Source organism: Macaca mulatta, chromosome 2, assembly GCF_049350105.2.
Source record: "Macaca mulatta isolate MMU2019108-1 chromosome 2, T2T-MMU8v2.0, whole genome shotgun sequence".
NCBI classification, from domain to species: domain Eukaryota; kingdom Metazoa; phylum Chordata; class Mammalia; order Primates; family Cercopithecidae; genus Macaca; species Macaca mulatta.
Window position 1 is genome coordinate 105,998,963 of NC_133407.1, and position 24,331 is coordinate 106,023,293.

Consider the following 24,331-nt stretch of genomic DNA (forward strand, 5'->3'; position numbering starts at 1 on the left):
GAAAACATTCTTTTAGCATACACAGAATTTTCAGGGAAGTACAATTAACTTTTGTCTTCTCAGAACTGAAAGAAATGTGTATTTTCTTAGTGAACACAACATAATTTATTGCAGTTAACTTCTCACTGCAGACACTCAGTTTTTAAACTGAGTTCACAGTGGACTCCTTATTTCAGCAACTCCTGAAATTTGTCAAATCTGGATGCATTCCTTTAAAATTGTAAAGAAAATGCAGGATCAAGTTCTGATAGTGGTAAGCTTGATAGTTGGGCACTATTGGGGGCAAAATGTGCCAAGGACTTTGGTCTTGACTCTTCTGAATTAGCTGGGCATTAAATAGGTGGGAAGGTAATTCAAGGAAAATGCCCCTCTTGCAAGACACTAACTGGGAATCACTGTTTAGAAGAGATGGGAGGTGGCCAGGCACGGTGGCTCACACCTGTAATCCCAGCACTTTGGGAGGCCAAGGCGGGTGGATCACTTGAGGTCAGGAGTTTGAGACCAGCCTGGCCAACATGGTGAAATCCCATCTCTACTGAAAAAAAAGAAAAAAAAAAAAGAGACTCTATTCACTTTTTCAAGGCAGATGCTGAGCCTTGAACAAGTGTTGCAGACTAACGTGGTCAGGTGAAAAGATGTGGAAGCCATGCCTCGTAAGGTGAAAGGGACTGGGTTCAGATTTCCAGAGGACTGGTTTTTGGAACAGAGAATCAACTCTGCTGTTGCCCACAGTGAGGCGAGAGCCCGCAGGCCCATGAGGGCCTTGTGGTAGAATGAGCTGGGAAGACAGCAGGGAGAAGTTCTTTGATGCAGTAAAGGCCCCTCAGGAGTCCAGAGGTTTCGGGAGGAGTTGGGTACCTTGAAAGAACACGTTCATCTCAGGACAGACTGGGAAGCTTGTCAGGGCCTCATAAGTACAAGGCAAGGGGAGTCTGCCCTGGCCACATACACACAGGGCTAGGAGGCTTTAGTGGTCTGGTTTCTTTCAAAGTTTCAGTACAAGGTAGAGGTAGTACTCCCTTGCTGCTGCCTCCACCCTCCCTGTGAATCAGAAGGCCCCGGGTGGGCCTGCTGCCTCTTGGAGACCCCAGACCCATCACTTACTGTAACCCCTCAAGCTCCAGCTCCCTAGACTGAGCTGAGCTTCACAGCCTGTAGAACCCAGGCTAGCTTGGAGAGGGTTGCATCTCTTCAGCCCAGAGCCATGAGGGTATCAGGGTGAAAGGAGGAGTGGCCACCTGTATTTCTAGTGCTTTGGGAGGCCAAGGCAGGAGGATTGCTTGAGGCCAAGAGTTTAAGACCAGTCTGGACAACATAGCAAGACTATCAAGACAAAAACAACAAAAAAGTAGCTGGGCGGCCGGGCGCGGTGGCTCAAGCCTGTAATCCCAGCACTTTGGGAGGCCGAGACGGGCGGATCACAAGGTCAGGAGATTGAGACCATCCTGGCTAACATGGTGAAACCCTGTCTCTACTAAAAATACAAAAAACTAGCCAGGCGAGGTGGCGGGCGCCTGTAGTCCCAGCTAATCGGGAGGCTGAGGCAGGAGAATGGCGTAAACCCGGGAGGCGGAGCTTGCAGTGAGCTGAGATCCGGCCACTGCACTCCAGCCTAGGCAACAGAGCGAGACTCCGTCTCAAAAAAAAAAAAAAAAAAAAAAAAGTAGCTGGGCATGGTGACACACACCTGTAGTCCCAGCTACTCAGGGCTGAGGTGGGAGGATCACTTGAGCCTAGAAGGTGGAGACTGCAGTGAGCCATGATTGCACCTCTGCCCAGCTTGGGCAACAGAGCAAGACCCTAGCTGAGAAACAACAAATGGAGTGACCTGAGGTCTCAGGACAAACACCTGCATTCTGCATTTTGAGCCCTGATCCTGGGCCTCCTATGGCTCATAAACCCTGAACGAGGGTATATATGGCTGGCACACTCAGACATGATAGACAACCAGGGGTGCTTATCCCTTCCCAGCCTGCAGACGAGTCTGCCTCCCAGTGGACCTGGCCCACAGGGGTTGGGTGTATAGGCTGGCACTTCACCAGCCTCTGGTCACCTAAGACCTCTAGTAACTAAAATCTCCCATCAGGCCAGGTTCCCAGAGAAAGCCTGAAAAGAGTCCCCACTGACCTCAATGCCTCCAGCCTAATTTGATTTTATTTTGAAGAAGCAGGGGGACTTCTATGAGCAACTATTCTACGGTACAATCCTTAAGGACTCTGGCCCAGAACCAGACTGCTTGGGTTTAAGTTCTACTCTGCCACTTCCCAGTTGGGTAACCAGAAGGAGGACAATTTGCTTGACCTCTCTATAATTCAGCTTATCTGAAAAATGGATGCTAGGGATTCCTCCTCCTAGAACTGTGGTGTATTAAATGTTTAGAAAACCAAGCATACATCAGTGGTTCAGAGATGGTGGTCCCTGAGGTGGTGCCTCTAGAAGTGAAGGAGTCCCAGAGGGTTCATGTCTGGGGCCAGGCTCAATCACTAGGGAGAGGCCCAAGGCCCCCAGAACTAACAGGGCAGGAGAGGATCCTGGAAGCTGCAAAAGAGACCTGAAATGCCAAAGCCATGATGTTTATGCTGTGAGAGGAAACCAGACAACCTGCTGGTTTGCATGAGGCCCCCAACCAAGGGCAGCTGTAGCCTATTAGCGCTGGGTTCAGTGGAGGCAGAATTCAGGTGTAACCTCCACCCTTACCCCACACCCAGCGGATTCATGTTTTCCCGCCCTGCTTAGAACTTTGGGCTTTGGGTCAGCGCCTAGTGGCGCTGTTCAAGTCAGCGGAAGTTCAAGTCAGCTTTGAACTTCCCTGCCACCCCACCGGCCCCATGATGTGTGAGTTGAGTTGCATTGCCTGTATTTTTCTGGCATTGCCCACTCTGCTCTCCCTCTTGCCCAGGCTCAGTTACACACAGTTCCATGCCCTCTGAGCCGACTCAGCCCTGCATTGCTCCCACACATGCATACCCACAACCTGGGCTGTTCTTTCCAACTTCAGTGGGGTTGAATCTGGTTTCCCCAACCAAGCCTGGGGACACTCCAGCACTGAGGGTAGATACCTAGGGAAATTGAAAGAAAATCCATGAGCTGTTTTCCAGAGGCAGGGGCATAGCTTTCCTGACCCTGCCAGGACCCAATCCCAAATGTGTGAAGGATCACTAAGCTCTGCCCTTGCTGGGTGAGCATCTCCAGACTCCTGACTCATCCCTGGGGCATGCATTTCTGGCCTAGGAGTCACCTCCACAATAACTCAGTCCCTCCCTCCAGAAAGCCTGCCTTGACCTCCCTGAAGTGAAGCTCCTACTGCATGCCCCTCATCAGGACCAAGAGAGAAATTCTGCTTCTGCCTAGCTCCACCTGTTCACTCCCACTGACCAGACAACTGATCAACAGGAATCTTGACTCCACCACACCAAATCCCCTCTAGTTCCCTGCAGGCACTAAATTGTCTCCACCTCCTGGCCTTTGCAGGAGCTGTCTCTGTCTGGAAAGCCCTTCCACTCCCTCATTGCTCTAGTTCAAGTTCAAGGCTCAGCTCTGAGCAGCCCTCTGGGCCCACCGGACAGCTCTTCAAACCACTCCTTCCTGCCAGGTCCAATGTTGCCAGGTGCCCACAGCTGCTCACAGAGCTCAGGCTCTGCCCTGGGACTCCCCAGCCGATGAGCTGCAGGCCAGAGAAACAAAAGGGGAATAGCCGAGGCCTTCAGGGAGACTGAGTGCCCCCCTACCACCCGTCCCCTCCCTTCTCACCCAACCTCCAGCCCTTCCTGCAGCTTGACTGCTGGAGCCAAGGCCCCAACAAGGCCCCACAGGGCCACCAGCATCACTACCTTAGTCACGCTGGCCACACCCTCTGTCAAGCTTTGACTTGGCAGTGGGCCTAGCAATGTCCCATGCAGCTCTCTCTGTCAGGCTTCTTCTGGCCCGTGGAGAGGTCCCCTCTCCCCACCTCCCTTTCTGCTGGTTCCTGATGTTGATGCCTAAGTGATTTGTCCTGCTCTGAGCCTCAGAGTCCTTATCCAACCAATGGGCACACAGCCCCTCCCTTACTACCTCCTGGGCCAGTGCTAGGATCCACTGTGAGTCAGATGAGGAAGTGGGCTGGGAGGAAGAGGCAGAAGGCAGCCCTCAGGGGGCTAGCTGGTCAGAAGCAGGTAAGCTGCTCTGGCCTGGCCTTAACCTGGGGTTTCTGGGAGCTGGGCCAGCTGTCTGTGCACCCATGCAGGTGCAGGATGTCTGCAGCAGCTGCCAGGGGCTTCCAGATGCCCCAGCTTTGGCCCCTGAGACATTTTCTCTCTGGCTCTGGGATAGCCTTGTCCTGAAGCCCTCTGATTCTGGTGGAGAGTGGGGGTGGGGGAGGAAGCCCTTGCAGTCTTAGGGGACAGACCATCAGGATGTTTCATGGCACCTGCCTAAGACCCTGGTCTCTCCTCTGTTTCTCCTCTGGCACCTAGAAACAAGTCACCCTGAGCCAGCGCCAGAGTTCTTGCCCACTCATGAGTAGGGCAGCATACCCAGGAGATACTGTTGCAGCTGGACATGGACTTGTATGTAAACATAAGCGCACGTATGTGGGGAGGGGTGCGGAATATCAGGATGGGGGCAACATGAGAGTGACCCAGGATGGGCAGTAGTCAACTTGGGGTAGGAGTAGGGGATGCTCACAGAGGCCTCTCCTCTACAATGGTGGCCCAGTCACCATCCAGACCTTGCCAGGTCTAGTACCCCGTGGTCCCCACCCTGCTGCCTGCTCAGCCTGGCGGCATTCCTTTACAGCCTCCTGCCAACAGAGCCAGCCCCCTGCCCCCACGGGTGTCCATGCCAGAGCAGCATTCCGCAAGCCTGGCTGCATCTCCCCAGCAGAGGCTGAGCAGGGGGGGCCACTCAGCAGTGGTCAAGTCACACGGCTAGAGGGGCACAGTGGGGCCTGAGCCTCTGGCCCCTACTCCTCTGGTCCCTCTGTCTCCTGGTCCTGGGCCAGTCACCTTAGAGGACTTGATCGCTGCAGTTGTAGTCCTGGGTTTTAAATCTCCTGCCCTGGGTGGCCCTATGCAGCATGAGGCCACCAGGTAGGTATGGGTCCACTGGAGCCAAGTCCTGGAGGCACAGAGCAAAATGAGCCCTGCGCCGCCCTGGGATAGGGATGGGAGACTGGACCAGTTGGGGACCCCAGACTCACCCCCAGGTCAGAACAGCCCAGGCAAGAGGGTGGGGGTGGTGAGCGCGGCTGGGGTGCGGGGTTCAGTAGGATCAGCGTGGGATCGCTCAGGGAAGCGGGTGGAAGCCTTTTCTGATCGGATCCGGGGCCCGGCGCTCTCAGCTTCCTGATTTCACGGCAGCTTCCCCTCCGTGGCGCAACCGGAGGGCACCGATGTTTGACTCCCGGACGAACTTCCCGGCAGAAAGGAGGCTCAGCACGGGAGGGTGGGGCCGGGGTCCATCTGCTCGGATATGAGCAGTGGGGACGGGCTGGGGGCTGGAGCAGGGGCTGAGGGGTGGAGGGCAGCCTGCAGCAGGGCGGGCTGCAAGGGGACGGCGCACACCACGCGTGTCCGCGCCCCCCGCCGGCACGCAGGCGGCCTGGCCCTTTAAGCGTCCAGACGGCGGCCCCAGCTGACGCGCGGGCTCCAATCGGCGCCCCGCGCCCCCCGCCCGCCGCGCCCGAGGCTCTGGGGCCGCAGCTGCTCGGCGCTGGACTCGCCGCGGCCCTGCGCCTCCGCCTGCCCGGCCGCGCCCCCGGGGGCCATGGTCGCGGGGCCCTGCGCGGGGGCGGCCCCCAGCGCGGCGCTTCATGGAGCGGCCCCGGCCTGGCCGCCGGGGGCAGCGCGATCCCGCGGGGCCCTGTGAGCCCCCAGCGCCACGGCACCATGGTACGCAGGGCCCTGCCTGTCCCCCCGCTTATCCGCCCACCTGCCAGCTCTGACCTCCCAGGCGCACTGCCCGCGGGCTCTGGTGGAGGGGCTGGAGGGATCTTCCCCCTCCCCCGGTCTCCCGGCTCCATCTGCTGGGTCCCGCGGGCTGGGAATGCGGCGCTGTGGCGCGGCTCTCGGTGGGGAGGGGGTTAAATTCCTGGGGTGGGGGCGCCGGCGCTCGAGGCTGAGGTCTTGCTAGGCACCGGCAAAGGAGGGTGCTCCCCTGCGCCCGGACGGCGCCGCCCTCGGGCTGGGTAATGGGGTAAAGAGGGAGTCGGATTCCCGCCTGGGCCTTGGGCCACGTGGGCGCTGGAGCCGCCCTGCCTGGGGATTCGGGATGACCCGGGCCAAGGGGGTGTGGGAGGACACCCATAGCTCCAGTACCAACTCCTGTGTGACCTTGGGCAGATCCCCCGCCCTCTCTGGGTCTATCTCCAAGGGAAAGAGGGGAGGTATGTGCACAGAGGAGGCTGGCATAGACACTCCCTCACCAAAAGGAGGAGCCTAGAGGTCATGAGCCTGTGCCCCCTTGCTCAGTCTGGGCCCATCCACTGCTGCCCAGCGTAGAAAGAATTGACATGGGAGGGGGGCGCAGATGGACTCCCCAGGTTTCATCATGGGGCCTTCCAGGGAGGCTCTGAGGCAGGGTAGAGAGATGAGGCTTCTCCTCAGTGAGGCAAGGTACCCCTCAGGTGTAGAAGGCTCTGACTTGGGTGAGCAGCCTGGAGAGATGTCCCTGGCACCTGGCCAATCCCCAGCCTGACTTGGGGCAAGGGTTTGAAGGCATGAAACCCCCTGGCAACCAGAGTGCCTGACCACTTCCCTGGTCCTGCATCTTAGCTAGGCTGGAGTGACCTGGACTGCAGCTGGCACAGCCGGATGGGGAGAGGCACCCATTGCTTCCGGGAACTAGCACATCTGGCCGTGGAGGCCAGCACAGCTGGTGGGCATTGTGTGGTAGGGCCAGACACGGAGGTGACTGAACCCTGCTGAGGGGCTGCCACTTGTAGACTTGGGCAGCATCTCTGTGCCCAGTCAAGAGAGTCCAATCAGGTCGTGAGGTTTAGGGCCCCCCAAGGGCCAAGGATGGTGCTGGCTTGTCTGAGGGTACCACCTTAGCAATGGAGTGTTTGAGGCAGCACTCCCCTCCTTTCCTGCTGAGAGGCCAGAGGGCCAAAGTCAGGCCTCATTTGGCCTGGAGGCCAAAGTGCACATGGGAAGGTTGCCCTTTCCCTGTGGCAGGTGGGCACAGGTGGGCAGTGGAGGGCATTCCATAAAGGGAAAGCAGAGAGATCTGGGGCTCCGTTGCCTGGGATGGACTTCCCCCAACAGGCCTGGCTTCGGCAAGCCCTTATCCAAGCCACTTCTCCTGCCACTCTTTAGCCCCTGGAGACCCTAAGGAGCCCCTGTTGCAACCCAAGTTGTACCCTGATCCTTCACTGACCTGCAGGTGCAGTGGCTCTAGGGAGGAGGAAGCAGGTAGAGGGGGTAGTGGTGAGTGTGAGGAAGCATGACTGGTCTCCAGGTGAAGGGGTGTTCTTGCTTTTTAAGTCATTAAAGGCTCAGAAATCCAGCCATGTGGAGTCTAGCAAGGAAGGGGTGGTCTTAGCAGAGCTGGGAGTCCAGGGGCTCCGGATTGTGGAACCCTCTCATTCTGAGCCTCGGTTTCTCCATCTGTGTAGTAGGGGTTGGTCCCAGAAGATGAATCAGAATGAGTCAGAGGAGGGAGATGGGAGGGGCTTGGTGCCACATCCCAGTTAGATTGGCCAGGCCTGGACAGCCTGGGACAGAGGGGCAGATGGCTGGCTTCTTGGCTGGGGTAAGGGGTGTAGTGGAGAACTCGAGGAAGATGGTAGCCTTGGCCAGGGGCCTGGCCAGACTGGGATGTGAGGGAGCACAGGATGGCTGCTGCCCTGGCCGCTGGGTGTAGGGGGCAGGATCCAGGACAGGCCTGGAGACAGGTGGCCCCTGGTGGCTCAGGGAGCCTCCTCCTGAGGCCCAGGGTAGGTTCTCTCATTCAGATGGAATGAGAAGAGGAACTCAACCACCACCACCCCTGCTCAGTCCCAGCCTACCCACTGCTGTCCTGGCAATGGAAGGCCTGGCATGGGTGGTGGGGGGGTGGGTAGGCTATGAATGGATGGGGCCAGGATTCATCCCAGGGTCCCCAGGGAGGCGCTGACAGCTATGGAGCTGATAGTTTTGTGGCCATCAAAATACTGTGGCAAGGTATCTCCTGAATTCAGGAGGCTCAGACCTGGCTGGGCAGACCCTGAGGACAGCCAGAACCTGGAACCAGTGGGGCTGGTCCAGCCGGGCTGGTGGTTGGTGGATATTAACTGAACATCTGCACATCACTGTGCGATGGTCCTCGTGCAGGGACTGGGCAGGCTGCCTGTCTGTGCTGCCCACCTTTTGGGGAGGCTGCTGTGGTAGAGCCGGGGGTGACTGAGTTGGCCTCTATTCAAGGCAATTCACAGGTGCTGGATGTGGCCCACAGGCCTGATAGTCTGACCCATCAGACTTTGAGGGCCTCCCCTAGGGCTGTGGAAGCCCCAGATGGTGTGACCTCCAAGGCAGGGCTTTCCCAGAGCCTGTGGACATGGACCGTACCTGACCTGGGGTCTGGGGGTCTACAGGGAAAAGGGTCTGGGGCAGGCCTTGGGGCCTCTTGCCTGCAAGCATGGTAGGCAGGTTCCACAGCTGTGTCCTTCCACCCCTGCAGAGCCCCTGGGTGAGAGAGAGCTGCTGGGGGCTAGACCTGAGGCTGTAGGCAGGGGTTGGGGGCAGCCTGGCCCAAGCCCTGGCTGTGATGACGGGACCTCACCAGGCAGTGCAGCAGGACCAGAGTAGGGAGAAGGTATAGGCCCTGAGGCTGGATTTCTTCAGATTTCAACTTCTGTAGCAACTGCACGGCTGTTGCAATGAGGGGTTCCCTCAGGTGCTACCCCTTGGGTTCTATAGCCAGAGGCTGGGCTGTGAGCAGTGAGCCCGGATTCTGTTCTTGAGGTATTAGGGGCTGGGCAAGCTTGTTTGTATTGGTATGTGTGAGTGAATATGTGGAGAGAATCCACAGGGCTGGGGAAACACTGAAGGAATGCCTGTGGCCCTCCTGGGGTGACCACCTAGTCCTGGTGTGCCTGCGATGGTCCTGGTTCTAGCACTGAAAGCCCTGCACCCCAGAAAATGCCCAGGTCCCTGGCAAACCTGGATGGTTGGTCACTGTGGTCTCTCTTTCGTCCCCTTTCCTTCTCTTTCCCTTCCTGGGATGACTTTTCCCATTTCACAGGAGACGACCCAGAGGCCCAGAAAAGTGACAGGACCTGATCTTCGGCCTCAGAGGGTCACGAGTGGAGTCTGAGCTCTGAGGGCAACTCACTCAGGCTTGAATTCCTTCCTTGCTAGAGCTTCGGCTCTGTTGCTGTAAAGTGGAGCCACCAGTGATGGGCTCCCGCCTCCTGGATGGCCGGCCATGCTGGGGGTAGTGCTAGGGGAAGGGTGGGCAGGGGCCCACTGGCCTTGACCCACTCCTGTGCCCTCTGTCCCTGCAGTTGCTGGTTGAGAAGACAACTGACTCCCCGGCGGCCGAGTTCTCGCTGGTGGAGGATGTGGCGCTGCACTTTGCCTGCTTGATGGGCCGCCTGAACGAGCAGCGCCTCTTCCAGCCTGACCTCTGTGACGTGGACTTGGTGCTGGTGCCCCAGCGCAGCGTCTTTCCAGCACACAAGGGTGTGCTAGCCGCCTACAGCCAGTTCTTCCACTCACTCTTCACCCAGAACAAGCAGCTGCAGCGTGTGGAGCTGTCCCTGGAGGCGCTGGCACCTGGTGGCCTGCAGCAGATCCTCAACTTCATCTATACGTCCAAGCTGCTGGTCAACGCAGCCAACGTCCACGAGGTGCTCAGCGCCGCCTCGTTGCTGCAGATGGCCGACATCGCTGCGTCCTGCCAAGAGCTGCTGGACGCCCGCTCTCTAGGCCCACCAGGTCCGGGCACTGTGGCCCTGGCCCAGCCGGCTGCCAGCTGCACTCCAGCTGCACCGCCCTACTACTGTGACATCAAGCAGGAGGCCGACACCCCAGGCCTGCCTAAGATCTACGCCCGCGAGGGCCCTGACCCTTACTCGGTGCGTGTTGAGGACGGGGCAGGGACTGCTGGTGGCACCGTGCCTGCCACCATTGGGCCAGCCCAGCCCTTCTTTAAGGAGGAGAAGGAGGGTGGTGTCGAGGAGGCCGGTGGGCCCCCGGCCAGCTTGTGCAAGCTGGAGGGTGGAGAAGAGTTGGAGGAAGAGCTTGGGGGTTCTGGCACCTACAGCCGCAGGGAGCAGTCCCAGATCATCGTGGAGGTGAACCTCAACAACCAGACACTGCACGTGTCCACGGGGCCAGAGGGGAAGCCAGGTGCCGGGCCAAGCCCGGCCACCATGGTTCTGGGCCGGGAGGACGGGCTGCAGAGACACTCGGACGACGAGGAGGAGGACGACGAGGAGGAGGAGGAGGAAGAGGAGGAAGAGGAAGGTGGTGGCAGTGGACGGGAGGAGGAGGAGGAGGAGGAAGAGGGTGGCAGTCAGGGAGAAGAGGAAGAGGAGGAGGAGGAAGGGCACAGTGAGCAGGAGGAGGAAGAGGAGGAGGAGGAGGAGGAAGGGCCCAGTGAGCAGGATCAAGAGAGCTCTGAGGAGGAGGAGGGGGAGGAGGGGGAGGCTGGGGGCAAGCAGGGGCCACGGGGAAGCCGAGGCAGCCGGGCAGACCCCCCTCCCCACAGTCACATGGCCACACGGTCCCGGGAGAATGCCCGGCGCCGGAGCACCCCTGAACCTGAGGAAGCTGGGCGGCGGGGTGGGAAACGGCCGAAGCCACCCCCTGGAGTGGCCTCTGCATCAGCCCGAGGGCCGCCAGCCACTGATGGGCTGGGGGCCAAGGTGAAGCTGGAGGAGAAGCAGCACCATCCATGCCAGAAGTGCCCACGAGTTTTCAACAACCGCTGGTACCTGGAGAAACACATGAATGTGACCCACAGCCGCATGCAGATCTGCGACCAGTGCGGCAAGCGCTTCCTGCTGGAGAGCGAGCTGCTGCTGCACAGGCAGACAGACTGCGAGCGCAACATCCAGGTGGGCCTCATGTGGCTGGGGGCAGGGCAGAGGCTGTCCAGGTGGGGCTAGGCCAGAACTGGGCTCTGGGCACCCAGCGCCTAGATGGTCTGTGGAGACCAGACTCAGCCCCCAGACAGGCTGGCCCAGGCCTAGTTCTCAGGGTGGTTAGAGCTCAGGGATTAACATCAAGCCGAGCTCCCTGGGAGAGGTGGATAGAGTTAGGCGTATAAAGAGATGTGCAGAGGATTGGAACAAACAGTACCCTTGGCCAGAGGGACAAAGGGGACACATGGACTTGGGAGGATGACAGTGGAGAGTTATCTGAGCATACAAGGCCAGAAGACAGCCCACTCTGGGTGGGATGAGTCAGACAGGGTTTTAACAAACACTGGGGCTGTAGGAAGGCCAGCAGGGCCACTGTGTATAGTTTCACAGGTTGTGCACTGCAACAAATGAGCACACGATGGGAGGAGGGGTTTGCCCAGAGGAATGCCATCCTCTACTTCCCACAAAAGTGCTGTATAGAGTAGGGGGCATCCCAGCAGGAGGCAGCCCCCACTTTCAGCTCTTTGGGGATGCCAGCTCTCATGGGCCTGGGGAAAAGGGATTGGGTGAGAAATTTGGGAAGAGCAGAGGCTGCTGGGGCTAAGCAGGGGAGCTGAGCTGGCTGCCGGGCCTTGAGCCAGCCTGAGTCTGTTTGTGCCAGCCTTGCTTCTCAGGGTGGGGTGGCACAGGGCCAGCCAGGCTCCCACGGGTGGTTTTCACCTCTTCTGGCCCAGGAGAAGGGGGAAAAGTAGCAGGTAGGTGGGTGCTAATTGCCTGAGCTAATTGCTAATTGCAGTGCCCTGTGGAGAAAGTGTTACCTGGGGGTCACCTGGTGTTCTGCCCCACCCTTGTGTACCTGTGCCCACTTGCCTGCCTCCTGGGCTGCCCTTTGATGCTCTAACTGCTGCACACCTGAGTCTCCCTCCTGAAGGAGAAAGAAGCTTCTGCCCCATCCAATCTGGGCACCCTGACCAATTTCTGCCCAAGCCTTGGCCTAGCTTCCATCCCTGTGGAGTGTCCTGCACAGATGGGCAGGACAAGGGTCCAGGAGAACAAGTGGGGAGATATGGTCCACTCTCTTCTTGATGGGACCTTGAGACTCCTGCTGTCCTCCTTAGCCAGTGCCTCTGGGACTCATCCGCTTGAGGATATCCATGGTGTCACGGCACAGGTCCCAGCAGGAGGAGGCAGCAGTGATAGTGGCTCACCCTGTGGGACCTGTTATCTCTGTGTGTAGCCTCCATACCAGAGGCGGTCCTTCAGCTAGTTGTCTGCCTTAGCTCTATAGACAGACAAAGGTGATGCCTTTGGAAGCCCTTGTTGAAATGAGCCCAGAGGGGGGAATTTCCTGGAAGAGGTGACCCCTGACCCTAGTTAACTCAAGGATGAAGGAGGACACCAGGCTGTGTGTTTGGGGATGTTTAAGGAGTTTTCATCCCCAACCTTAGGAACATCAGAGCTGGCTGGCTTTTGGCATCAAGGGCCCTCCAACATATTTCAAGTGGGAAAACTGAGGCCAGTGGGGGCAGTAGCTTGCCCAGGTCCAAGGCCCTGGGGACTTAGGACCCAGGGCCTCAAGTCCTCTTACTCTGCAGTGTGTGACGTGCGGCAAAGCTTTCAAGAAGCTTTGGTCCCTCCATGAGCATAACAAGATCGTGCACGGCTACGCGGAGAAGAAGTTCTCATGCGAGATCTGTGAGAAGAAGTTCTACACCATGGCCCACGTGCGTAAGCACATGGTTGGTAAGTCTGGGCCACTGGGGGATGGAGCCGGAGGATAGAGATGGACCAGCTTCTGGCTGGTGGATGGGAAAGACTTCACATCCAAGGGCAATGTGAAGGGGTGAGGAGGCCCCTCTCATCTGGGAGGCCTGGGGAGGTTGGTTGCAGTGGCAGGTGTAGCCTGGATAGGCTCTGGGGCCAGGGCTGGCACGTACAGTTGGGCAGGCTGCACATTGCACAAGGGTGCCTGGACAAGATGGCAGGTGGGAACTGGAATCAAGCTGGCACACTGCTAACCAGGCTGTGCATCCTGGCATGAGCTTGTGTCCACCCAGGGAAAGGAATACCTTTTCCTAATTATACAAAGTGCTGTATGGGCTAGTACAGGCCCTGTGTCAGTTTGATGACAGCTGTGCCTCTGATTCTTTCTTACCTTCTGGTCCTCATAGGGCTTCAGGCCTCTCTGAATGCAGCCTCCCCTCAGGGTTCATGCCTGGACACAGTAAGGAGGTCCCCCAAGTGTGTGTTTTAGCCACTCCACTGCCCCAGGCAAGGCTGCCTACCCGCTGTATGTGGGCCTGGCAGAGTCTCATGTCCCTATAGCACCGCCTTCCTTGCCCGCCCCAAGTCTGGGCCTTGAGGGGGAGGGGTAGCCAAGGCGGACAGTGAACTGACTGGAAGCTGGGACCCTGCAGCTTAGGTCTCAGCCAGGAGCATGCTGGGTAAACCAGGACTGGTGTCTGTGAGCTTGGAGGGGAGCCTTCTGTCTCCAGTGGCCTCCTACCAGATCCTTAAAGTTTGTTGGTCCTCACCTATCCGTGGGTGCTGGGAGGAGTGCATCTAACTTCCTCCAGACTGCTGGCTAGGACCTGAGGCCAGGGCCTTTCTGCATATGGTCCCCTATAAAGCCCACCATCCCTGAAGCTCAGGACCACTATGAGTCCCTTTTTATAGAAGAGGAAGCTGAGGCCCAGAGAGACTGAGCAGGAAGCCAGTGGTCGGGCCAGGATTTGAGCTGAAGCCAGGTCCATCCAGGGTCCTTCCCTGAAGCTTTGGGGGCAAGGCAGCCTTGGCCACTTCAATTGGCCAGAGGCTAAAGAACCACAGAGCCCCGGCATGTCTGAGGCAGACCTTCAGAGCAGATAGGAGACCCAGCCATGGAGGCAGGGGGCCTCTCCTGGGAATCAGCACAGGTCCTGTGACAGGGTATAAGGCCAGCCCCAGGGAAGGGTGGTGGCACAGGGCTGCCCCAGGAGGCAGGGTCTGGGCCCAATGTGGGGGTGCTTGGGCAGGCCCGTAAGACATGACGGCGCTGGTGCCCACCTCGTAGCCCACACCAAGGACATGCCCTTCACCTGCGAGACCTGTGGAAAGTCCTTCAAGCGCAGCATGTCCCTCAAGGTGCACTCCCTGCAGCACTCAGGGGAGAAGCCGTTCAGATGTGAGGTGAGCTTCCATCTCCTGCCTGGCCTGCCCGAGGGGCCACCTGGGAGGGGCAGGAATCAGGGAGAGCAGCTGCTGAAAAACAAAGGGCTAGGGGGCGGAATGTAGGGTCCAGAAAGAGAGAGACCCACCCTCTGAGGTCTGCAGCCCCTGCCTCCCACTCCCGCCCAGCCCCTATTCTTCTCTGGCCCACCCCCATCCTGCCCGTCCTTCCCCAACCCAGCCCCACACACTCAGGGTGGGAAGTGTGTGTGGGCTGCAGCCCCAGGAGCAGGCTTTCTGGGGAGGCGGATTCAGGAGCATCCCAGGCCTGGAGCTCAGAGATGAGACAACAGAGCTGCAGGTGGGGAGGTGGGGGCAGGGGCTGGGCTTCTGATCAGGAGGAAGAATGAGGGACCTCATGCCTTAAGCATGGGATTCCCTCTACTCTGTGGCTTTTTCCCACTTCCTGACCTCCATTCCCCACCTAAGTCTTGGGTGCTTGTGGCCTCTCCTTGTGCCCATGCACTGCCCATCCAGATGCACCTCGGCTTGCCCTCACGTCCCCATCTCCTTGCCCAGGAGCCCCTGAGTGTGTCCCTCCTTGGCCCTGTGGCCACAGGGGAGCTGTTCCCTCCACAAAGGCTGTTCTTCTGCTCTGTGCCTGGGCCTCACCCCCAAACCCCACCCCCAGAACTGCAATGAGCGCTTCCAGTACAAGTACCAGCTGCGGTCACACATGAGCATCCACATTGGCCACAAGCAGTTCATGTGCCAGTGGTGCGGCAAGGACTTCAACATGAAGCAGTACTTCGATGAGCACATGAAGACCCACACAGGTGCGGCTGCCCTGTGGGACGTGGGTCAGCCTCAGGCCCATGCCGGGCCGGGACCCCTTCTCAGCCCCGCTCAGGACACCTGGAATAATCTTGGCCACACCCCTTCTCAAGTCTGGGCCTCCGTTTACCCATCCTTCCTGCTTCCCAGGGTTGGGTGAGGCTGGCACAAAATGCCCCAGGGTCGGGGAGGATCTGAGCGCCAGGGCTGGGTCTGACTATGGCTCCATGGGAGACGGAGGCTGGCCCCAGACAGGTGTGGCGACCCCTCACTGACGCCCTGCTGCCCATCCCCAACCCCCAGGAGAGAAGCCGTACATCTGCGAGATCTGTGGCAAGAGCTTCACCAGCCGGCCCAACATGAAGCGGCACCGGCGCACGCACACGGGCGAGAAGCCGTACCCATGCGACGTGTGTGGCCAGCGCTTCCGCTTCTCCAACATGCTCAAGGCCCACAAGGAGAAGTGCTTCCGCGTCAGCCACCCCCTGGCCGGCGACGGCACCTCCGCTGCCCCAGGCCTGCCCCCAACCCAGCCCCAGGCGCACGCACTGCCCCTGCTCCCGGGGCTGCCCCAGACCCTGCCGCCCCCACCCCACCTGCCGCCCCCGCCTCCGCTCTTCCCCACCACTGCCGGCACTGGCGGGAGGATGAACACCAACAACTAGCTGCCGAGCTGCACCCGTGCACCCGCTGGGGCCTGAAGCCAGGGCCCACTCCAGGAGGGACCCACTGCCTTTCTGGGGAGCACAGCAGTGCGGGCCCGGGCCCTGCTCCACGTCCAGAAGTGGCTGGATGTGCCCTGCCTGAGGCCCCGACTATGAGGGGTGTGTAGGCTGGCGGCCCCCAGAGCTGGTGGAGGGCACCTCACTACCAAGTGCCCCCACTTTCTGTGACTCCTTGAAGCCTTTACTATTTTTTTTTTTTTTGGAAGTGAAGGAAAAAGAAACTATTTGCAGCACCCGCCTCCAGGTGAGGGGGATGCTGGGGGTCTGCAGCAGAAAGAAAGGGGCCTGGGCAGCAGGTGTGGCCAGTCCCTCTGCCAAGGCCTGCACTAGAGGGGTTGGCCAGGTGGAGCCTGGGTCAGCCTCGGCAGCCTATCCCCATGTCTCCTATGCCCCTAATTTGCTTCCTCATCTTGGAGAGTTTGGGGAGAAGTTGGTGTGCCACCCCCGCAAACCCTTGAGGAGTTGTAGACCCAGTCTGAGGGCCACAAGCACTGAGGCAGGGCCTGAGACTGGACCCGGGTGAGCGTGGGGAGTGGGGGGTGGCGAGGTGCAAAGACTGCAGACCAGTGCTGCACTGTGTGGAGCAGGGCAGGCAGGGGCTGGACCCCAGGGACTTGCCTTCCCCACTCACTCTGCTGCCAGCAGGCCCAGGGATCCCTGACCTGCACCAGGTGGCACCAAGGGTCCTGAGTCCCAGAGATGTCCCCAGAAGCTGCTGTGCCTCACAGCACTGTGAGCCAGACCCTGGGTGGGCAGACTGACTGGCAGCACCAGCTTCGGGGGCAGAGTTCTAGGATGAGGCTTGGACAGTGTTGGTAGGGTTTCAAGGTGCTATTAGTGGGGCAGGGGCGGGGTGGCTACTCACAGAGCACCCCAGTTCCTCACCAGCTACTCTGGCCATATATCCCACACCAGAAGGAACAAGTGTGGCTGTGTCCATCTCTGCTCCCCCAAAGGCCCGCTCTAGGCCTTATCCTCCCTCTAGACCCTGCCACAACCTGTCCCTGGCTGGCTCCAGCATCCTCGTCCCTCCTGGGCCTCTGCACCAGTGGGTGGGCCGCCCATAGCACTGCTGGTAAAGGAGCCTGCATGTTCAGGCCCCTCGGGGGATTGGGGGGACTGGGGAGGCACAGCGTAGACCCAATTGCTTGCCCCCATGAGGCTAGCACTAATAGGAAACCCTTTTTTGTTGTCATTTAATGTCTTTATTCCTGCCTTTAATATGGGGAGGAAGGTTCCATAAGCTACATGTTTCCTAGTTAAGCTCTTTCCTATTGTGTTTATACAATTTTGTTTGTTATACTCTTTGCACCTTAAACCCCCACCACTCCCCGATACTATTGCCTTCCCAGCATGGCTGGAGTGGGAAGAGGCTTGGGCCCCGGGGGAATGGTTAGGGGGACTGAACCCCTCTGACCTCCTTGTGAGGCCCATGGCGCTGGAGCAGGGAGCTGGGGACATTTTAATCATCAATAAACGAAGCACTTTATTCTGTAAAGATTTGGGCAGGCCTAAGGTGCCCGAGTGATCTGAGGATTTATAATCCAAGCCACACCACCCTGGTTGTTCTCTGGGCTTGGAGGGGACAGTGCCAGCAGCTTCCCTGCCCAATTGATGTTGGAGCTGTAGACATACACTCGGGCGCCCCTGCTGTCCTAGGGGAGAGAAGGTTCGCCCCTCCCCAAGGAGGAAGGCTTCCGGTCAGGGCCCCCACCCCAAGGCTGGGGACTCCAGGCCCCTGCTTTACTGTAGCTCTTTTTCTTCCTTGCACTCCTTGATCTTTGGGCTTCCGTGATGTCCTCAGGGTCCCCCCACTTCCCTCCCCGTTGCTATTTCTAACCTCTGGTCCCAGTGCCTGGCAGCTCTTTGGAGCTGGCTCACATTTTCCCAAAAAAAGTTGATCCCTCCCAGTGGGCTGTAGGCAGGGACCTCCGTGGGTTTCCAGTCCCCATTACTGGCACCAGGTCTCCCACAGGGGCTGGTGGTGTCATCACCTGCTGGCCCAACTACAGCCTGAGCGGGCCTGAGTGGCCCTGGCCAGGCTGAGACCTGTCGGGCCATACTGACAAGCAGAGGTCAGAGACAGTTGTGGGGATGAAACCCTATCCCGGGACATGGGTTTCCTGTTCTTGTACACTTCCCCTCTGGGATCAGGTGAGGGGTCCAGACAGCTGGCCAGGGACTGGTCAAGACAGTCACGGGAGCTCTAGGTGGGCACAACCAACCCCTCTCCTGGGAGGTCCCTGACCCACTGGGGATAGGAGCCTGTGTCCCTGGTGCTAAACACTCTTCACCTGGGCCGTTGTTGGTGGGGGCTCCTTTCCTGCCAGACCACAAGGCCAGAAGCAATAATGGCACCTCAGCAGTTCCAGTATGGATAGGGGTTCCTGTTTTACTAGCTTTTACATCTCCTTTTTATTTAAAAAAATATATATGCCCCCAGATGTCAGAATGAGGGGACTGGGGCACCATCCTCACTTCCCAGGGCTGGGGGAAGGGGGCAGGATCATCCCCTCCCAAGGAGATCTGTGGGAGACCCACTGTCCAGCTGGACTTCTCAGCCTGAGTTCTTCTCAGTTTGACTAGAACTCAGGCCTGGAGCCTGGGTCTACCAGGCTCCTTGGGGCTCTCTGGTCTCAGGCCAGCTGGGGATGGGTGGCTAGAGTGATGAACTCAAGCCCTGTGGCCACAGTTCTGGGAGCCTTCAACCCTGGCTCATGCTGCTGTAGTCTCCACGGTGCCCTTCACAGAGGGCTTGGTGGTGGCAGAATGGCCATGCCCAGGCGTGTGCTGAGACCACTGACAACTGCTCGTGTATAGGCACCCCACAGCCCCAGAGTGTGGGGCACAGCAGGCATGCGAGTGAGAAGAGTGAAGGGGAATAAAGTCAGTACAACTCGTGTCCCTTGGCCCAGCCTCTTCTTTGCACTTGGCCTGCCTTGACTCTTGGACCAGAGCAAGGGGCTGGGCTTTGGGGACTACCCAGAGTCAGGAGCTGAGGCAAGGGCAGCAGTGGGGGATGGGGGATGGGCAAATAGGTGGGTCTTAGGTCAGATGCAGAGGGGCATGAAAGAGGAGAGGTCCTGAAGGTAATGGCTACAAGAGCAGGGCCTGTGTAGGTGTGGTTTCCTGTGAGCACCAGGCATGGAGCCACAGGAGCTCCGGGACAGCGGGGACCAGTGCTCCCACTTATGTGCTGAGCCCTGGGGATGCTGTGATGAGCAGTATGGACTCATCCCTCCCTCGGCGGGCAGGGGAGGTCAGAAGGGGTCAGATAACAGAGATGCTGACTCAGGCACCCGGGAAGACAAAAGCTCAGAAGACAGGTGGTGGCCTCCAGAGGAGCAGATGGCTCTCCCTGGGGAACTCAGAATTGTTTCATGGCACAAGTAGTATATACAGAGAGCACTCACTCCATGCCAAATGGAATTCTAGGCCCCGGAGACACATGCAGAATGAGGCTCCTGGCCGGGCGCGGTGGCTCAAGCCTGTAATCCCAGCACTTTGGGAGGCCGAGACGGGCGGATCACGAGGTCAGGAGATCGAGACCATCCTGGCTAACACGGTGAAACCCCGTCTCTACTAAAAAATACAAAAAACTAGCCGGGCGCGGTGGCGGGCGCCTGTAGTCCCAACTACTCAGGAGGCTGAGGCAGGAGAATGGCGTGAACCCGGGAGGCGGAGCGTGCAGTGAGCTGAGATCCGGCCACTGCACTCCAGCCTGGGCGGCAGAGCGAGACTCCGTCTCAAAAAAAAAAAAAAAAAAAAAGAATGAGGCTCCTTATGGCACTTACCTCTGCATACGTAGAAAAGGGTCAGACAGGACCTTCCAGGACTGGGAGGGGCTGGGAGAGAAGTCTCATGGGTGGATTTGTTGACTGGCCAGAAAGGAGGTGCAGGTTCCTAGGATGTTGGCACTGCCTTTCTACACAGTCCTGCTATGAATGGAAGAAACATGGGCTTGCTCAAGAGACCCTGAAACAAGGCTGACTGACAGGCCTGGGGGTCTGGCTGCTCCCCCAAATCTTGTGCGGATTCCACTTATCTCTTGTGTTTCCAGTCTGTTCACCTTCTGCTATATCAGGTTGCATGACACCTCTTTTTCCTCCAGCCCTCTCCCCACCTCCCTCATTCTCACAGCATTTCCACCTTCACACTCCAGAGTCTTGGGCACTGTCATCCTAGGCTCTGGGGCAGAGGCCTCTGGGTGGCTGTGGGACGGTGGGCACCATGATTGGTGTCTCTGGAGCACTCACTTTCCCTCATTTTGCTCTTTGGGACCAAGCAGCTCGCTAACATCTCATGTCCTGAAGCATGCATAGGTCAGAGCAGCACTGCCCTGCTGGGGAAGGCCGGATTTTCCTTCCTTCTAAAGGATCAATGAGATGGGAGGTGAGGCATCCTGGCTTAGTGGTACTCTTGGGCCTACCTACCCCCTGATTATGTAGCTTTCTAGAACCAGGACTGGTGAATAAGTCAGGTTAGACTGAGTTCTGCTGTGGTAACAAACCACCTCCTAACCTCCGTGACTCAACATCTAGGGCTCTGAGGGGATGCTCCAGGGCAGTCATTCTCTATTTGGTGACCCAGAATTCCAGGCTTTGACCTTGGGGCACCTCCATATCAACATGGGCCTCTAGACTGACCAGAGCCAGGGAAAAGACAGGGTGGAGAATCACACCTTGGCTCTTCAGTGCTGCCATCCAGAAGTGGTGTACCACTTCTGTTTCCATGTCATCATCCAAAGCAAGTTCCGGCATCATGCCTTACTTCAGCAGGGTGTCCGGAAGGAGAGGAGAGCTGGAAAGATTGGTGAGTAGCCGCCAGGCACAGTGGCTCACGCCTGTAATCCCAGCATTTTGGGAGGCTGAGGTGAGTGGATCACTTGAAGTCAGGAGTTCAAGACCTGCCTGGCCCACATGGTGAAACCTCATCTCTACTGGGAAAAAAAAAAAAAAAAAATTAGCACACATCTGTAATCCCAGCTACTCAGGAGGCTGAGGCAAAAGGATCGTTAGGATCATTAGAACCCGGGAGGCGGAGGTTGCAGTGAGCTGAGATCACGCCACTGCACTCCAGCCTAGGTGACAGAGCAAGATTCTGTCTCAAAAAAAAAAAAAAAAAAAGGTTAGTGAGTAGCCGTATCCTCTCCTGCACTTGGGCCTTGCAGTCTCTGGAGGTCAGGTTGAGAGGTATCCAGCCTGTAGAGCTGCTTCCTAAAGTCTCTGGAGGGTCAGCAATAAAATAGAGGAGCAGTGTCTCCTAAGGTTCCACTGGCTGCAGGTGGGATAAACCTGCTATCACCACAGATGATAGCTTGGGACCTGTGGAGAATGGAGAAGAGAATGGGATCCCACACAGGGAATGAAAAGCAGCTCAGCAGGACCCCACCTTGAACTTCCACCTCACTCCTGCCTCTCTCCTGCTAGAGATAGGGCTTCTGGAAACCTCTGTGGCCAAAACTATGCCTGTGTACCTGGGGAGCTGTGGCCTAAGACTATAACTCTCATGTGCTGGTGACACTTTGTGGTCATTCCTCACCCCACAACCTTCTGAGACTGCTGATAACCTAAGCAAAGGAGCTCAGAGAGGTAAAGCCACTTGCACACAGCCGGAAAGTGGTGGAGCCAGACTCGAACCTAAGTCTGTCTGATCCCAAAGCCACGTTCTCTAAGCGCTGAACAATGCCACTTCCCCTCCATTCAGCACAGTACTTGGTGCACAGTGGCATTCAGGAGAGCATGGCAGTGGGTGATGAACCAGTGCTATTGGTTGCAAACAACAGAGCCAATTAAATCTCTAGGAGAACCAGAGACTCAGCCTCTGGGGTTATGCAGCCAAAAACAAACCCAAACCACCCTGCACCACTTGCCCCAGGGGAGGTGTGACTGTCATCCCAGCTTGGAACTGACAATGCTGAAGGCTACTCATAAGAAGCTCTGTCTCGACTGCCCCTCCCACCAAAACTAAACCCCTCTGCCACCCTCAGAGAACACGAGTCTGCAGTATGTGTCCTTGCTTCCCTCTTACCTGAATCAAAGTCTCATGTGGGTGTGTCTAAGTGGCAGATCTGTCACGTTTATGCCCCAGAGATGCAGGACAGGAGAGTCCCAAAATTGGGGCTTAGCCTGGGAGAGTTCTTGGCTTCACCTAGGAAAGAATTCAAGGGTGAGCCAGAGGTGTTAGCAACTTTTGGTGAAGCGGCAGTGTACAGCAGCAGCAGAGGTACTGGTACTGTGGAACAGCGCTACCCCATAGGCACTGTGCCCAGAATAGCAGCTCAGAGGCAGGACTGCAGTCATACTTATACCCACTTTTACTTACATGCAAATTAAGGGAGGATTATGCAGAAATTTCTAGGAAAAATTTGGTACCTTCCATAGAAAAGGGCAGTAACTTTCAGGTGTTGCCATGGCAATGGTAAACTGACATGGCACACTTGTGGGCATGTCTTATGGAAAGCCGCTTCCTCCACCCCATCCCTGTTTTAGCTAGTTCTCATTAGGTCTGATGTCCAAGCCCCGCCTCCAGAGTTGAGTCCCACCTCCTACCTCACTAGCTGCAAGGGAGGCTGGGGAAGCAAGTTGTGTTTTCTACACTGGGTAGGTGTACTTCATTCCCAATGAGAAAAAGTCTTTGCGAACATGCTGGGTGGCCACAAAGCATAACAAACATGCCCCACAATCTAGCCGTTCACAGCCCAACAACAGCATACATCCTCTTCCATACAACAGGAACAACAAAATGCTATTGATTAACAACCTTCCCCATAATAAATAAAAACGTTTTCATCCTCTTCCCAAAAGGGGACACTGTAATTTCTCATCACTGACTGCATCTAGCTCCAAATCCAGGATCTGTTGGTAATAGCTGCTCCTTTTCTGTGATCCCATTTGGTGTTCTGAAATGTATGGACTGTATTGTAAATGGAACCATCACCAACCAGGCTCTTTATAAAACAGAAGAGGACTATGAGGAGGAAAAATTAATATATATACATACATCTTATACATCTTTTCCAGTGTGATGGTTAGTTTTAGGTGTACTCTTAAATGAGTGAAGGGACACCCAGATAGCTGGTAAGGCATGATTTTTGGGTGTGTCTGTGAGGGTGTTTTGGGAAGAGATCACCATTTGAATCAGTAGACTGAGTAAAGATGATCCACCCTCATCCAATACGAGTGGGCACCATCCAATCTACTGAGGGTCTGGATAGAACAAAAAGGCAGAAGAAAAGTGAATTCACTGTCTCTTCTGGAGCCAGGACATCCATCGTCTCCTGCCCTCAGACATCAGAACTCCAGGTTCCCCTGCGTTTGGCCTTGGACTGGGAGTTACATCATCACCTCCTCTTGATCTCAGGCCTTCAGATTCAAACTGAATTACATCACCAGCTTTCTTGGGTCTCCAACCTGCAGAGGACAGATTGTGGAACTTTTCGGCCTCCATAATCACATAAGCCAATGCCCGTAATACACCCCCTCTTATATCTCTTTATTCTGTTGATTCTGTTTCTCTACAGAGCCCTGACTTATTAATATACACATCAAGGAAGACAAGACAGGACGATGTTCCATCCTACTTAGCCACAGGTCATGAGGTCAGGATGGTGCTATTGTCTGAATGCTGGTGTTCCCCCACCAACCCCCAAATTCACCTGTTGGAACCTAAAACACGATGCCACAGTATAAAGAGGTGGGGTTTTGGGGGGAGTGATTAAGTCAGGAAGCTCTGCCTCATGAATGGGATTACTAGCCCTTATAGAAGAGGTGGAAGGGAGCTGCCTGCCCTTTCACCATGCAAGGACACTGAGTTGGCTCCTTCTGCCATATGCAGACAATAGAAGGTGCCATCTATGAAGAAGACAGAGCTCTCACCAGATACTGCATCTCCTGGTGCCTTGATCTTGAACTCTCAGCTTTTAGAACGGTGAGCAATAAAGTTCTATTGTTTATAGATTACCCAGTTAAAGGTATTTTGTTACAGTAGCCTGGACAGACTAAGACAGAAATTGGTACCAAGTGGGGATGTTGCTATAACAAATAGTTTAAAATGTGAAAGCAGCTTTGGAGCTGGGAAGAGTTGAGTTTGGAGGAACAGGCTAGGGAAAAAACCCTATATAGTCATGAATGGACCGTGAAGGCTATTCTGGTGAGGGCTCAGAAGAGAGCTATAAATAAAGCCTCAGTTTTCTTAGAGATTACCTAAGTGGTCATAATCAGAATGTTCATAGAAATGTGTACGGTACAGACCATTCTGATGAGGTCTCAGATGGAAATGAGGAACATGTTATTAGAAACTGGAGGAAAGGCTATCCTTGTCATAAAGTGGCAAAGAACTTGGCCGAATCGTGTTTGCTTCCTAGTGTTCTGTGAAAGGAGGAACTTATGAGTGATGAAATAAAATATTTAGCAGAAGGAATCTTTAAACAAAGTGTTGAGCATGTGGCATGGCTTCTCTTGACTGCTTACAGTAAAATACAAGAAGAGAGAAATGAATTAAAAACAGATTTTATAATCAAAAGTGAAGCAGAACTTAGATTTAGAAAATTCTGAGCCTGGCCATGTTGTAAAGAATG

General features: G+C 56.6%; 1 protein-coding gene and 1 long non-coding RNA gene across 3 annotated transcripts; one reads left to right on the plus strand and one right to left on the minus strand.

The window, feature by feature from the left end:
- Positions 1–81: 81 nt before the first annotated feature.
- On the minus strand, positions 82–5,445 carry LOC114676332 (uncharacterized). The gene is made up of 6 exons (XR_003727265.2): positions 5,180–5,445; positions 4,986–5,097; positions 3,456–3,664; positions 2,968–3,059; positions 2,394–2,551; positions 82–858 (listed from the first exon to the last, which is right to left on the minus strand). It is a non-coding gene; the product is annotated as an uncharacterized LOC114676332 (long non-coding RNA).
- Positions 4,832–18,655, plus strand: ZBTB47 (zinc finger and BTB domain containing 47). Of its 2 annotated transcripts, none has more exons than XM_015131244.3 (6): positions 4,832–5,069; positions 9,464–11,020; positions 12,643–12,790; positions 14,100–14,215; positions 14,886–15,030; positions 15,332–18,655. In XM_015131244.3, exons 2-6 carry the CDS (start codon positions 9,545–9,547, stop codon positions 15,691–15,693), a joined length of 2,247 nt encoding a protein of 748 aa, XP_014986730.2. In that variant the 5' UTR covers positions 4,832–5,069; positions 9,464–9,544; the 3' UTR covers positions 15,694–18,655. The 2 variants fall into 2 exon arrangements, with proteins under 2 accessions (XP_014986730.2, XP_014986728.2); XM_015131242.3 differs by lacking the exon at positions 4,832–5,069 and adding an exon at positions 5,680–5,870.
- Positions 18,656–24,331: the final 5,676 nt, after the last annotated feature.